The sequence below is a fragment of the Fukomys damarensis genome, unplaced genomic scaffold (genome assembly GCF_012274545.1).
Source record: "Fukomys damarensis isolate Sample0158 unplaced genomic scaffold, DMR_v1.0_HiC HiC_scaffold_21, whole genome shotgun sequence".
NCBI classification, from domain to species: domain Eukaryota; kingdom Metazoa; phylum Chordata; class Mammalia; order Rodentia; family Bathyergidae; genus Fukomys; species Fukomys damarensis.
In genome coordinates, this window is record NW_022900933.1 from 39,236,318 (window position 1) to 39,252,052 (window position 15,735).

The following is a 15,735-nucleotide window of genomic DNA, read 5'->3' on the forward strand; positions in this document are numbered from 1 at the left end:
TTTTTTTTTTTTTTTTTTTTTTTTTTTTTTTGATATTGGGATTGAACTCTGGCCCTTGAGTTTGTGAGGCAGGTGCCGAAATCACTAAGCTAAATCCCTGGCCCTTACTGTTTTCTGTTTATCCCACCCATTCTTTATTTCTGCTTTTTTTTTTTTCCTTCTTTCTCTAGAAACGATCATTTTTCAGAAAACCATTTTATTTACTAACACCTAATAAGCTATATGTATCTCCTTACTTAGGTTTAGGGATTTTTCCACAACTGAACACGACAGTCAACTGCTTCCTGTCTTATGTCCTATCCTGTAGCAATGTGCTTTCCTTCTGCTCCTCTCGTACTCTGTACCACTGTCCTCATAGACACTAGTCTTCAACATGATGAGCTCCACAAATCGTTGCTGGTATTTTGCTTTAAAACAGTTGATTGTCTCTTAAAGAAATTGAAAGATGACAAAAACTTATGCTGGGCTTACAGGCACCTGGCTGAGAAATGTTCTTTGAGCGACTGTTCTTAAAAGTGTGTAGCACAGTGGTGTGAAATATTTCATGTAGGCACCAACTCACATTTCATGTGTTTTGTGTATGTTTGTATTTAATACACAAACTGTATGGACGGATACATAGCAAACACTGTTTTCTTCAGAAAATAGATTTGGGGGACTAACTTGTAATTGTCTGGTCTGCATGTGTTTCATGCATCACATCCATGAGAAACGTATCTAAACAAGTTTTTCTTTTTTAATAACATTTCTGAAACACCAGAATCCCACAGATATTGTTACAAACATTAGAGTGAAGTTTCATCTAGTTGTAAAAATTGCTTTTGCTTAACCTTTATCTATATATCTGCCATTCCTACTCTTCTTTGTAGATCCAACTTTCTACAAGCATCATTTGCACAACTTCTTTTACAATTTTTGGTAGTGCAAATCTGATAGTGTCATAATTGGCCTCCATTTTTTACAGTTATGTTAGGCAGGGGCTCTAGCTCAGTGGCAACACACCTGCCTTGCAAGCACAAGGTCCTGAGTTCGATTCCTGCTACCAAAATAAAAATAAATAAAATTTTTTTAAATTTTGTAATAAAATAAAAGTTATGTTCGAGTTTTAGATTCACGAGTCACCCTTTCACTTCTCTGCAGATTTGACCTCTCTGACTTCCAGCTTCCAAGCTAATAGTGCTGTCACTTCTTCATCATCCTGTGTATGCAAGAGTCTCAATTTCCTCTGGCTATTTTAAGATTTTTCTCTTTAATGTTGATTTCAGAAAATGGATGATGATATATGTCAGCACGATTTTCTCTGTATTTAGCTTTCATGGTCTTCCCTGAACTTCTCAGATTTATGGATTTGAAGTTTGAAATATTTCAGCCGTTTTATCTTAAAACCCTTTTTGATCTCGCCCCTCCCTTCAGCTTCATGTAGGTGTGTGTACCCGAGACCCTGCTTGTGGCTTTCCACGCTTTATTCTCTGCGTGTCTCAACCTGGATTATTTCTAGAACTATGTGTTCAAGTCTGCTAATCTCTTAATCAGCTATTAAGCTTAACCAGAGAAATTCTCATTTCAGATGTGGCTCTAATAGTTCACATTGGGTTTTTGTGTTCTGTTTTGCTGCAGATGGAGCCCAGGGCTGTGTACCAGGCAGCCCTTCCTGCTGTGCTCCACCCACAGCCCGGCCTATACTTTGATATTTTCCATTTCTCCCCTTGCTTGTCTACATTCTCAGCGAAGTATTTGCATGCAATTACAATACTTGCTTTAACCTTGTTTTCTGCTGTTTCCATGGCCTATCACTGTCTGTTCTGTGTGTGTGGAGTGACTTCTCTCTGGCCATTTGTTGACTTCTTGGTGGAAGTTTTGATTGGCTGATGGATGCTGCAGGTTTTTCGTTGTTGAGCATCTGGATTTTGCTGGCCTCGTCCAGGGTACACTGGCCTTTGTCCTGGTCACCAGGACACTCTCACGTGTGCCTTTCTGTCAGCCCAGATTCCAGGGCCCTGGCTACCTCCTCGGGAGCTCCTCCTAAGCAGTTCTTCCCTCTGTAGCTCAACCCTCAGCTTCCAGTGGCCTCAGAGGGACCCCGGGCTGCTCAGCTCCCCTCCCCACCTTCCACACAGCAGCCTGGAAGCAGCTCCAGCTGAAGCCCACTGGGGCCCCCTCCTCGCAGTCGGAGAGCTGCCACCTCTGCACTGCAGCCACGCCGCTCCTGCCTGGGGAAGGAGGTCCAGCACCCGCCACCCTAGTCCGCCCTATCCCAGGGGTGGGCGAGGGCAGCGGCTTGCCAATCTGGCTCTGCACTGAGGACCTGTCCCAGGCCGCTGCAGGGACACACAGTCCACAGGGCTCTTGATGGACAAGGAGTTGTCCTTGAGTAACTGTGGTTTCGTGTCCACAGATTCAATCCACTGCAAATTGAAAATATTCAGGAAAACAGTTTTCTGTGCTACGTGTTTTCAGGCCTCTTCACCCCTTGTCATTGTCTCCTGAACACTGAGTGCAATGTTTCCACAGCACGTACATCAGGTTAGCCTCGCTTGCCTAGATGATTAGGAAGCTGCACACAGGTTAGGTGCAAGCTTTACACGGGGAACTGAGCACCCGGGGCCTGGGCTCTCCAGCGGAGCTGTGTTTGGAAAACAGAGCTTGCAGCGTTCCTGGCAGATCGGACACACGGCTGAGGTCTGAGTAGCCAGAGGGATGCAGCTGCCAACCACAAGGTGAGGCAGTTTGGGGGGTAAGGGGTCTGGGTTGTCGGAACCCCGTCGGGTCATGCAAGAGTGATACCCCGGGCACCAAGTGGAGACGACAGATTGCAGCTTCAGTCTCCAAGACTCTGCGGAGAGCTCAGGACTGGGGATGTGAATGCGAGGGTGAGAACAGAACAGAGAAGAAAGCAGCCATGGAACAGGGCCACACGGGACAGCGAGGGCCTGAGAGGGACGGGGCGGGGCTGAAGATGCAGCGAGGATACAGTGACATGGGGCCACCGGCAGAAGCAGAGGGACAAACATCTGAATCTGGAGACAGGGAGACAGCAGGAAGAAGGGGGACAGGCACAGGAAGAGCCCCAGCAGAGCTACATCTGGAGTGGAAAGTGGGGACTAGAAAGCAGGAAGGCAGATGCCAAGTGCTGCTTGTCCCCATGGGCCTCTGGCTCTGGACCCCGCCTCTCCTGGCTGAGGCTTTGTCCGGGCCTGAGGGTTCCCCTCTCTCCCGCAGGCAAAATGTGCTGGAGAGGGGCGCCCCTGGCAGATGACCCCAGGGACACCAGAGCTGACACCTGCACTGGGCCCTGTGCCCTCGGTGGGTGGTGCTAGCCCTTGCAGCATGCACAGACCCTAGGCAGCCCGTGGTTTGTCTGTCGATGCCCAGGCCCCTGCTTAGCCCTGGCTGTGGTGGATTCTGTGCCTTACAGCCTGGACACTGACTTCCGGATGGGGCCAGAGGGGGCTGCTCTGCCCACCTGCCATGTTCCTGCCCCAAGTGGACCACAAACACCTGGCCTGGCCTCAGTTCAGGACACCTCACAAGGCCCCCGGCACCAGCAGCTGAGTTGCGCACCCTGCTTCTCTCCCAACGGTGGACAACACCCAGCTCAGAGTCGGCCCACCGAGACTCTGCCTTCCGGGCACAGGGTGAGCTCCACCTCTGGAAGGGGCTTGGCACCTGAGGCATGAGGTGGCAAGGTGCCATGGGTGGAGGTCGAGGCAGATCCCCTGGACTATTCTACCTCCTCGGGGACACAGGAGCTGGGCCATCTGCTGAGATGGAGACAGGAGGGGTGGAAGGAGGGACGTAGGGCGGGAGGCAGCAAATGAGCTGCAGACAGAGCTGCATTCTGCAGGCCCGGTCCACAGTGCCCAGGAAGATGTCCCTGGACCTGGAGCAGCAGTGCGCTGTGACAAGCAGAAGCTAAATCAGTGAGACTCCCTCCATAAACACTAACGGAGCTCCGGAGCTCCGGAGCTCCGGAGCCCTGTCCCACCAGCTGCCCTCCCTTCCTGCAGGACTTCCCAGAGGGGTGCATTCCCCTGGAGAAAGGAGGGGAAGCTCTGCGCAGCAGGGAGCAGCGATCGTTTAAGGAGGGTCATGGCCCGCCTGACCAGCCTGAGGCTGGCCAGCTGTGAGCCTCCAAACTCCCTGAGGCCTCTGTCACTTGTGCCCCAGCATCCTGACAGAACTGCAGGCTGCCTGAGCGCCACATCACCCTCCGGCCAGTGAGAGGGCAGGACGGGTGCCTTCCGCAAAGCCGCATGTCAGGGCCATCCAGCTGGAGCAGCCCCTGACACGCGCATCTGGTCCCCATGAGACCAGAGAAGCAGGAGGAAGGGAGGCCTGGTCCTTGGGAGAAGACAGCAGCTGGGGCCCTGGGGAGGCCTCTCCAGGAACGAGCACAGGGCCTTGTCTTGGGTAGCCGCCAAGGGTCCAGGGTACACCCCACATGCTGGCCTGTGCAGCAGGTGCTGCCCCCCACATGCCGGTGCTAATGGGGAGCTCCCCCTTTGCTTGCTTTCCATAAGGAGCCTTAGGGAGAGCCATGCCTCCATCCCACCTGTGCCCGCCCTCCCCGACTCCTGGTGGGGGCTCCGGGTGAGGAAGAGATGCAAGAGGGGATGGGGGGAGCAAGGCCCTTGTCTCACACATGCTCAATTGGAGGGGCCACCTGAAAAGCTCAGCAAAGAAGACAAATCACATCTGAGTGGATATTTCTTACAATCCAGGGTGATGGCAGTGAATCACTTGTCCTGAGTTCAGTACCCAGTATTGCCAAAGAAACAAGCAATGGCAAGTGTAAGTATGTGTCTGGTACAGTCGTTCAGGCCCACAGAGTTCACCACATCAAGCATGAGCTGCATGTGGGCCCGTTCAGGTGGACACAGACCTCACTGTGCCCACAGGGCACTCTGGGTGCAGGGAGGCAGCACTGAGGAGCTCTCAGTCCATCTCCAGCCTGCAGCCGGGAGCCTAAGCCTACTCTGAAAAGTAAGCTCTACAAAATTTAAGTAATGCAAATAGAGCTCAAAAACAAAAAATAAGCAACCTAACTCAAAACCGGACAGAGGACTGGAATAGATTTTTCTCCAGAGAAGTTGCACACGCTACCAAGAAAGCCACAAAAAGATGCCCCAGGTGGCCAGTCCTCAGGACAGAGTAAACCAAACCACAGTGAGATGCCGCTTCTCACCCTGACATGTCTGTCCTCCAGGATGGGGAAACAGGGAAACTGGAGCACTTGTGCCTCTCTGGTGGAAATGTAAAATGCAGCAGCCACCATGGAAACCAGTTTGGCGGTCCATCAAAAAGTAGACCGTTCAGTTACTGCGTCATCTAGAAGTCTGTATACATCCAGAAGAACTGAAGTGAAAGACGTGAGCAAATACATGTGCATCCATGCTCATGGTAGCATTAGTTACAATAGCTAAAGCAACCCATCAACCGAGGAATGGACTTTTAAAATGTACTTTATCCCCACAATGGAGTACTATTGAGCCATGAAAAGGAAAGGAATCTTGTTGCAGGCTACACACGGATGAGTGTGCAGGGCGTTATGCTGAGTGCAGTAAGCCGAAGGTTCCACTTGATGACCAACTCTGAGGAGAGAAATTCCTGGACACAGAAAGGAGGGCAGAGGTCACCAGGAGCTGGACAAGGGTGGTGGGGAGTTGTTGAAGGTGTCTGAAGTCTCGGTTTGGGATGACAGAAATTCTGGAACTGGATGGTGGTCACGGAGGAGCTGCGTGACATGTCAGTGTACTTAAGTATTAAAATGGAACTTTTATGTTACCCACCTTTTATTAAACTATAGTCGAAAATATTCAGTATTTTCAACTGATTCGAGGTCAGAGCCTGGCATGTGTGAAGCCCTGGGTTCCAACCCCAGCACCAAAACAATGACAAGACTGAGCCGTGCCCAGCCTTATTGGAGCCCGGCAGGAGGGTCCACTTAGACTGATCCTGTCTTCAGCTAAAATTCTGATTTTTGTCAGCCTAGATTTTTTGCAATGCTTTTGGTTTTTTGGGTTTTGGGTTTTTTTTTTAACATTGCAAAATCACACAACCTGTCTGGGGGATGGAATCTGGGAGGACCTCTTCAGTTTCTCCCCTAGCTATCTCCGCCCAGTTCCACCCTGAGGAATTCAGTTCCAGCCAGCACAGTCCGAGGGCCCCTCGGCCCTCCCGCATGGATAGAGCCCACCCTGAGGCTGTCACACGGTGGCTGGGTGCCAGGGCCAGGTGCCCGCTTGGCTTCTCGGCTGCTGGGCACACAGACCCATCCCATGCCCTGAGCCCCACCCCGCCATGGAACCACCTGAGGTGCCTGGAATGTCACTCCACCTTCAGACTGAAGAAAGCCCTGGACTCACGATGCCATAGCCACACCAAGAGTGTGGGAGCCCAGCCCAAAGCCACAGGGACGGAGAGCGGGATGGAGGACGAGGTGGCCAGGCTGGAGCAGGGCCTGCAGTACAGAACACGGATGCAGGCTTGGGCGGGGCACCTGGGAAGAGTTCTGGAGACATCGGCGGTGACAGGTGCACAGCAGAGCCCCCGGACTGTGCCCTGTGAAACACTCAAGGGAGACTTTCATTTCCGGCATGTTTTGCCTCTGCTTTTCTAAAAGGTGAAAAAACAAAGCAGCAGCCATAGCCAGGGAGAGCCTCTCAGTTCAGGTGCCCCCACGGCAATGGGGCCCACTGAGCGCTGGTGGTGGGGGCCACTTCTGTCTCACCTCCAAGCTCCAGGGGCCGAGGCATCCTGTGCCTGCAATGTTTCATCTGGCCAGAGGCCACTGTTTGGAAAACAGCAAAGATAAATATTTTTCACCTTGACTCGGGTCTGAGAATATAAACAGAAAAGATTCCATTTGGGTCTGGAGTGCTCAACTTGTTCTGTACCCAGATGCCTCTCTGATCCGTCGATGGTCAACTCCCTGCAATGTCCAGAAGTGTGGGGTCCACTCCACCAGCCACAGGTCTTCAGGGGCTCCAACTCATCGCCCAGGTGATGCCACAGTCTGTCCTGGCCAGAGCTTCTGTGTGCATCTAAGACTGTGACAGGAAGTTGCCGCAGGGGGACACGTGCCCCCCACACACATGGGCCCAAGTGGTTGGCCCCAGGCCTTGCAGCTGCCAGACACCCTGACTCTGGCACAGCCTCCCAGCCCTCCACCTGCCAGGCCAGTCCTGCTACATCCTGATGGCAGCCACACGTTCTTGGTGCCTAGAACCAAACATGTATGCCACAGGCCCTTGCCCGGCCCCGCCAGGATGGCTGCTCCTCTGGGCCTCTTTGTTTCCTCCTGCAAGTGAGACTGGGGTGCTCATGGCAGAGCCAGGACCCCTTGAGAGAAGCTGGTGGGCCAAAGGGTTCCTGCAGGGGCCTGGGTGACGCCCAGGCTGGCACATATCCGGGGACAGCTCTGCAGCACAGCACCCATCACAGCTCCAGGTCAGGGTCCAACGCCCTCCTGGGACTTTTGCATCTGCTCCTGGGAAGGCTCCTCAGCCATTACAGGGTGGTTTTGTCTTCCCAGAGGGAAAAGTATCTCCGTGTCTCTTTTGACACCATTAGGTCAAAAGATACAGAGACCAGGTAAGCCAGTAAATTCCCAGGCCCCTGGCTGATGGTGAGAAAGCAAGCCCTAACCCTGCAGACCCCTCCAGAGCAAACGGATTCAGTTCAGGACCCAGAGACCCAGGGTCCTGAATGCCGCTTTACCAGGTCTTGGGGTGTGGACCCTGGGTCTCCCCACGGCCACCCTGCCGTGGACCAAGCACACCCTCACTAGGACACAAGGCAGGCAAGTCTCAGGGCTTCCAGGAATGATTCACACCTTCTCTTACAGTAGGATGAAGAGCCCCAAGTTTAGAGGTCTTGAACCCCCCACCCCAGGCTTGCACGGTTGTGGAGGAAGCTCATGAGAGCGCTGGAGGTAGAGTTCGTAGCCCACACGTCCCTTTGGACAACTCATCTCCTGGTTTGCGGGTCCCTCATCAAATGCAATTTCTTCCTGGACGACAACAGAATTTCTCTGGCTCCAGCGGGGAGGAGCAGCTGTCCGCACTGTTTATTCAAATACCATTCTGGCCATCTTCACAGTGTTTTCTCTCTCTCTCTTCCCTGCAGGATCTGAACCTATCCGTGGGGCACTTGGACGCACGTGTCTACACATGGCCTTCCCAGATGTCGTCTACGCAGAGCACAGAAACCCTCTTCTGCAGAGCCCAAGCTGCCTTCCGCAGGGCTCCCGCCCCCACGCCGCCCACCCCCGCTAATGGGCTTGTTTCCGCGCACACTGGAGACGAAAAACATGCGATCCCCAATGTGTCTCTTTCACGACCACACATTTCTTTTTACCATGCATCTTGGCTGAGGGCCGCTTACAAATTCCCAGCAACGGTTCCCAAGTCGATTTTCAAAGAGTCCTGCACCTCTGACCTAATAAAAACCGGAGAGAACTGGACGAGGGCTTGCGGCACGTCTCTAAGAGCATTTTTTTTTTTTTTTTTTTTTTTTTTTTTTTTTTTTTTTTTTTTTTATTCCATGAATCCTGCCCTCATGCTGACAGCAGATCTTTTTTTTTTTTTTTTTTTTTTTTTTTTTTTGGTAAAAGTTCTGTTCTTTTGCCTTCGGTTTCCCTTGCTGCTTGCAGCTCTGGGCTTGCAGACCTGAGATTCGTTCCAGGACCTCACTAGCTTGCACACAGCAAGCGGTCCTTCTGACACGGCCGGGCTGTGACCGCAGCCATGCAGGGTCCCTCTCACCTCCAGAGGAGCCCCCTCTCCTTCCCACCCATGCCCCAAACCCCATGGCTCAGTGCCCCACCCCACACCCCAACTCCCCCGCAGGCCCAGCTTCGCCTGCCTTCGTTCCCACTCTTTGGCTCCCTCTCCCCAACCAGAGCCCACTGGGCCCCCACAGAAGGGTGCAGTCTCTCACAGACTTGATGGCTGATAGCACCCAGTATGCCTGTTCTGCTCTGGAAACAGGGTCTGCAGCGGCCTCGGCAGACAGACAGAAGCCAAGGTGACAGGTGGGCCGGCTCCTCGTCCCTGTCACAATGGGGCATGCACAGGCTACAAGGAGGGAGCCAGCCGTGTTCCCCACTTCCTCTGCTCTGTTTGGCCTTGATAAGCATGGGAGGGGACAGGACAGTGAGCTCCATGTTTCTTATTGAAGGCTTGGAGCAGCAGGCTGTGACACTGTCCCGGCTGCTGTGTGTGCAGCCTCACATGAGGAGAAGGGTACTCCTTCAGCTTCAGCAGAAGTTGAGGACCAAGCCCCACCCTGACTGTGACAGACTTCACTGTGCACCCCCCGGGGGGGGCTCTGGCTGAAACTGCGCTGTCTCTCACCCCAGGCCGGGGTTCAGCCAGCTAGAAGGGGGCAAGATGGCTCCAGGAGACAGGCCGGAAATAAATCCCAGATCTTTTTTTCTTTTTTGGCTGGGGATTGAGCCCACAACCTCCACACAGAGCCACGTCCACAGTCAGTTTGGGGGTTTTCTTAGGCAGAATCTTACTAAGTTGCCTAGGCTAGCCTCAGATTTGGGACCCTCCTGCTTCAGCCTGGCAGAGTGCTAGGATTATGGGTGTACACCCCATATCCTGCTAATACCAGACTTTATAAGAACAACAAGTCTAAGGCATAGGGGAAACAGGCAAAGTCTTCTTGAATGAGACTCTGATAGCACAGGAAATAAGAGCAAGAATCAATAAGGAGGACTACGTCAAACTAAAAGTGTCCTGCAGGGAAAGGGAAGTAAAAGGAATTAAGATGTGTTGTGTACCAACTCCCCATGATGAATGTAGTCATCATGTAGTGCAAACGTGTACAATAAAAATAAAAAAAAAATTTAAAGCAAATGTGCTTCTCTGGGGTGGGTGTTAAGGCAGCAGTGCCTGTTCAGAAACCTCTGTACCTTTTCTGTAAGTTCTGCTGTGAACTTAAATCTGTCCTAAAAAGCAAAGACTATTTTTTAAATGCAAAACATTGAATAAACGTCAAAAATAAAAATATAATGTTCCTGCACAGCAAGAGAAACAATTAGCAGGGTGAAGAGACAGCCTCCAGGAAGGGAGAAAATCCTTGCCAGCCACTCTCCTGATAGAGGATTAATATCTAGAATATATAAAGCACTCAAAAGAGTTAACATCAAAAGAACAAGTAACTTAGTCAATAAATGGGCAAATTAATCATAGAAATACTTCTCAAAAAAGTACAGGTTGCCAGTAATTAATTCTGGGGGAAAATGTCCAACATCTTCAGCTACCAGAGCAGTGTGAATCAAGAGTACCCTGGGTCAGGGATTTGGCTCAGCAGTGCCGCCACCTGCCTCACAAGCACAAAGACACGAGATCGATCCCCAGCGCCAAAAACAAACAAACAAAAAAACCCTGAAAGAAAATCCCAGTCAGAAAAGTTGCATTAGGATTAGAAAAAGTAAGACATGTTTGAAGGGAGGAGGACTGGGAGTTTGAGCCCAGTCTGGGCTACTTAGTGCCTTAGTGAGACCCTGTCTCGAAATAAAAATAAATTAGATTTTAAAGTCTGAGGAGGTAGATCAGTGTAAAGGGCCTGGGTATGAGCCCCGGTACTGCAAAAGAGAAACATACGTGCATACACGCATACATAAGCTTGTAGGTCTGCACTGGCAAGGATGGGGGCCTCCACACATCTGTGAGGGGAGTGTAAATCAGTACAGTCGCCACAGGAATCAGTGGGTAGCCTGTGCAAAAGCTGGAAACAGAGCTATGATTTGACCAAGCTAGAGCACTCCTTGCCATATTCTAGAAAGGATTAAAGTCCCAACACCACAGAACAGCTGCATACAAAATAACTCACAATAGCTGAGCTGTGTAAACAAATGAGCGGATGAAGAAAATGTGAGGGGTGTGTGTGTGCTTGCGTGTGCATGTGTGCAATGGAATGTCACTCGGCCATAAAGAAGAACGAAGCCATGTCACCTGCAGAGAAATGAATGAAACTGGAGACCACCTTGTTAAGTAAAATAAGCCAGTCTGAGAAAGACAGATACGTTTTCTCTCCTACAAGGGGTAGTCATATTATAATGTGAATATTTTAAAATTCTAAGGACGCATTATACTAAAAGTACACTGTCATTAATTGCCCTCAAAATCCTCCCCTGCTTCAAACACTCTTATCCCGCCATTGTTGACACTTTCTGAAACAGCTCTGGACGTCTTCTTGCCTGGGTGTGGATCTGACAAGGGATCTGAATCCAGCGAATGCTGTCGAGCACCATCCAATGGAAAGGCAGCTCGTGAAAACACAACTCTGTGTCCTTCTCCGCCTTCTTCTCCAGACCCGGCACTGTGTGACTTCCGGCTCCTATCTCCCAAGTCAAAATAACCATGAAAGGGTTAACAATGAATGTGGACATCAAAGGGGCCAGGGCAGCACAACTAAGATGCCAGGAAAGAGGACTCCAGAGCTGCTTCAGAGTGGCAAGATGACAGGATGAGTGTGTTCAAATCGAGGGGGAGTGAGGGCCGGGGATTTGGCTCAGTGGTCTGCCACCCGCCTCACAAGGACAAAGGACCCAAGTTCGAACCCTGGTCTAAAAAAACACATCTAGGAGGAGCATGGGGTGCAGTGAATGGCAATGTATCTTTTACTGTAATAACATGTTTAATTTAAATATTCATCATATTTTTCTACCCCTCATTTGTGGCTTCTGAAAAGAGAAAAAGATAGGACATGAGGGTAAAGGAAGATTATTAGAGAAGAGAACAGGGAGGGCTGGGGATTTAGCTCAGTGGTGCCTCTGCCTGCAAAGTCCTGAGTTCAGTCCGGGGAGGGAAGGGTGGAAATGATAAAGTATGTCACATGCATGTACAACTATGCCAAAACAAACCCACTATTCTGTACAGCTAAAGGGAATTAGTTAAAAAAAAAAAAAAAAAAAAAAAAAAAAAAAAAAAAAAAAACAAGACTGATGAAGCCACAGGCAGTGTGAGGCTAACCAGGTGCAGTGAGGCCCGAAGCCCACTGCCTGCTAGAGGGCTTTGCATGGCCGAGGGAGTCACACACGTGGTTGTCATCTAACACCATCCTCCTGAAGGGCCTCTGGACACCCTCACTGATGCTGGCCAGAAGCCTGTTGCTCTGCAGGGTCCACTTCAGTGGGAGGAGGAAGGATGGGGCACGGTGGACCTCAAATAGGCCTGCACGAGGGCCAAGGGACAGTAGACTAAAGCACTGGGTTCAACTCCCAGCCTGACCCTTGTCCTCTCTTCCCCACCTTGTCTAAGAAGGGGTTGCTGACCACTGCCTCTTCCCCTTGGTGTTCACTGCTATGCTGTTTCTGATCTTCTGGCATTGGTGAGAGGATTGCAAGTCACCCACAAATCCTGGATTAGGCCACAGGGCTGTCCTCATGCAAAGGAGCCAAGTGTGCCCACAGCCCAGGAGACTGCAATGATGTCAGTGACCCAAAGGAACAGACAAAGGCATAGGTTGCCAGTTGTCTGCCAACATCCTTTCCCTCTTCAGTGATAGAACTCAGCCTTCCATGCAGCTCCAAGTAATGGGATGGGATGGATGGATGGTTGGGTGGGATGAAATGGATGGATGGATGAGTGGATAGATGGGATGGGATGAGACAGGATGGAGAGATGAATAGATGAACGGGAGGGAAGGGTGGGATGGCATGTGATGAATGGATGGATGGATGGGATGAGATGGGAGGGGTTGGGCCACACACAGCTACATAGGAAAGGGCCACACACCCTGGCTTGTTTCTCCTGCTCTGCCGGCTGCATGGGGAGTCTGACAGCAACAGAATGGTAAGGGATGAGGGTAATCTGAGCCCCCAGCTCCATGGAGCTGCCACGTCAGCCTTGCCTGGCTATATAGAAAGAAAGAAAAGACCTTTCCTTACTTCACTCCCCGTGCCAATGGGACCCCTGACCCGGCAGCCTGAGATTTAACTCAGGCCAGTGTCTGCCACACGAATGTGCCTGTGTGTAGGCTGGAGGGGCAGGGACCCTGTCATAGCCTGGGGCTTAGGTTTTGCTTCATAACCAGGAAAGCACAGCAGCGTGGGTCTCAGTGACTCCTCTGTCTACCTCTCTGGGGAAAGGGCTGCATCATCAGTCTCCATGGCAACGCGGCCAAGCACATCGTAAACACTGGCACACGTTCACATGAGTGTGCGATTGTGTTGCTGTGGCACATCAGCCTGTGACACCCGGGGGAAACAGATGGCTGAGCTGTGCACCCTCTCCGGGCTCAGTCTGCTGTGGACTCTCTGTGGCCTCCTGGAGGAGCCCACAGGCAGCTGGACTGCGGAGACCACCCTGGACATCACGGTGTCACCATGGGGGCAGCAGTGCTGGGAAGAGGAAGAGGGGTTAGGCAGATGAGGGGCAGGGCTTGGCACTGGCCACATTCATCCTCTGGTGTCAGAGTGCACTCAGATCCCCACCTTTGCTGCACCCCCAGTCCTGTGCCCTGCAGCAAAGTGTGACAAAGCAACTTTGTCACCCCCATGCCACCGCCTCCCAACATACTGGCTACAGCACACAGTGGGTGCTTGGGTGCTTGGGCCAGGCACACAGTAGGTGTTTATCCAAGGTCAACCTAAGTCTCAGGTCCAAGTGCATCCAGGGACCCCAGGACCTGGCCCACTGCACCCTCCCTGGGAGCCTCAGTCCCAAGCTTCTCCTTGGCCACCTCTCCAGGATCTGGGTGTCCTCAGGAGACCCCAAGAAGCGGGTGCCACAGAACTGGGAGGCAGTGTTCCTTTCCATCTTCACATCGGGCTAAGACTCAAAACAAAACTGTCAGATTTCAGAACATTTCACAGCGGCAAAAATAACTGCACTTGGGGAAAAACATGCAGACACTTCTCAAAGTCATCTAGTCACTTCAACAATGTGCCAAAAGCTTCTGGAATTGACAGGTTTGATTTGCCACGCACCAACTGCACCTACCCCTGCCAGCCCAAGGCCCGGAGGGCCCCACATGCCAAGGCCTCGGCACCCAAATGATGACACCTTGGCCCAGCCTATTAATCGCCAGTTCAGAAATCATGCCCAGAATTCACCCACCCAAACCTGAGTTGCTGAGGCTGGGTGGGAAGTCCCATGGTCAGAGGCAACCACCGGTTCCTGGGGGACCTTCCAGCTGGACTCTGGAGATTTCTCTAGGTCCTCCACGGTAATAGAGGAGCTGGCTGGGCCGATGCTTCCCAACCAAGATGACATCTCCTGCCTCCTGGAGGCCACCTTGGCCACAGGACAAAGTTTGGTCAGCAGACATGAGTGGGAGGACAGCACCTAACTTCCTGTTACATCCCTGGCCCTTGCTCACCTTCCCATGAAGGCAGGTGGCAGGAGTGGCAGAGGCTGGGAGTGAGAGTGGCAGAGGCTGGGAGTGAGAGTGGCTGAGCATGGGAGAGCCAGCTGGGCATGGAGCCTGGGCTGCCACTCTGCATGCTGTCTCGGGAGCCTGGGACACAACGGTGGACATTCAAAGTGACCACTCCATCCTGGCTGAGCCCCCGGCCAAAGAGACTGGCTGTTGCACCCCTTAATTATTACTGGAGGAGCTGTGCAGGCTCAGCCCAGGAGCCAAATTGTTTGTTTGCTTGTTTGGGGCAGTACTGGGGATTGAACCCAAGCCCTTCACACTGGGCTGCACCCCCAACCCTTTTTAAAAAAAAAATTTTTTTTTTTTTGGTACCAGGGATTGAACTCAGATCTTTGAGCTTATGAAGCAGGTAGTAAAACCACTGAGCTAAATCCCTGGCCCTAAAAAAAATTTTTTTTAATTTTGAGAAAAGGTCTTGCTAAGTTGATAAGTTGCCCAAACTGTACTCAAACTTGTGATTCTCCTTCCTCTGCCTCCCAGAGTTCTGGGATTACAAGCGTGCACCACCATACTGATCAGTCGGGCTTCCGCTAGGAGGATGGGAGGCTGGAGGGGAAGGCAGGTCAGCAGGAAAGGGATGGATCCCATTTGTGCCCTGTAGAGAAATTGCTGGCTGCTACATCCAAGCAGGTGGAACAAGAAAGCTTGGTGGGGAGATGGAGAGATGGGTAGATTCCAGACACGTCCTGGAGGAGAGCACTCCAGATAATGGCGAGAGAGGACAAAGAGCCTGAGATGAGCCTGTTCTTGGCCTGAGCAGTGGTGTGGGTGGCAGCAGAGAACCTGGCGAAGGGACAGCTGGAGGGTAGGTGGGCTTGGGCAGGGAGTCCAAGCTGCCCAGAGGTAACCAGCATGGGGTGGGGAGGGTCGTCTACCGATGTCTGGCAGAAAGCACAAGGGCGACAGTGGGACCCACCAGGAGGACAGCAAGGGGCCTGTCCAGGGGAAGAGCCAGCTGAACCCTGAGGAGCACCAGTGCCGGGAAGTCAGTGAAAGAGAGGGATGCTCCAAGAGGTCTCCTGTGTCAGTATGTCCGGTAATGGTCCCCTCCAAGAGCAGCCATTGGACCCACCAAGATGGCAGCCACTGGGGTGGAGGGAGATGAAGGCCAACTGCAAGATTTCCACAGGGAGGGAAAAGACAGAGATGCCCCCAAGATAGAGCAAGGGGTGTGAAGAGTGAACAGGAAGTGGAGAGAGGAGCAGATATGACACATGGAGCCCAAGGGAGGGTGATAGGAGTGGCTTCATCCAGGGCTCAGTTGTAATCCATAGCCCTGGCTGCTGCCATCCTCTCATCGAGATCACTTTTTACTTAATATTTTTCTTAGATTTCAAT

The 15,735-nt window shown here is 51.8% G+C and overlaps 1 protein-coding gene across 1 annotated transcript; it reads left to right on the forward strand.

The window, feature by feature from the left end:
- Window positions 1–2,588: 2,588 nt before the first annotated feature.
- On the forward strand, window positions 2,589–9,381 carry LOC117287130. The gene is made up of 4 exons (XM_033766742.1): window positions 2,589–2,717; window positions 3,416–3,635; window positions 8,128–8,476; window positions 9,362–9,381. Exons 1-4 carry the CDS (start codon window positions 2,698–2,700, stop codon window positions 9,379–9,381), a joined length of 609 nt encoding a protein of 202 aa, XP_033622633.1. The 5' UTR covers window positions 2,589–2,697.
- The last annotated feature ends 6,354 nt before the right edge of the window (window positions 9,382–15,735 follow it).

Excerpts from the sequence above, each read along its gene's own strand:
- LOC117287130 (XM_033766742.1), top strand. The coding sequence starts at position 2,698 with ATGCAGCTGCCAACCACAAG. Across the intron at positions 2,718-3,415 it reads ATGCAGCTGCCAACCACAAG|CCTGGACACTGACTTCCGGA; the intron begins GTGAGGCAGTTT and ends TGTGCCTTACAG. Across the intron at positions 3,636-8,127 it reads CTCTGCCTTCCGGGCACAGG|GATCTGAACCTATCCGTGGG; the intron begins GTGAGCTCCACC and ends TCTTCCCTGCAG.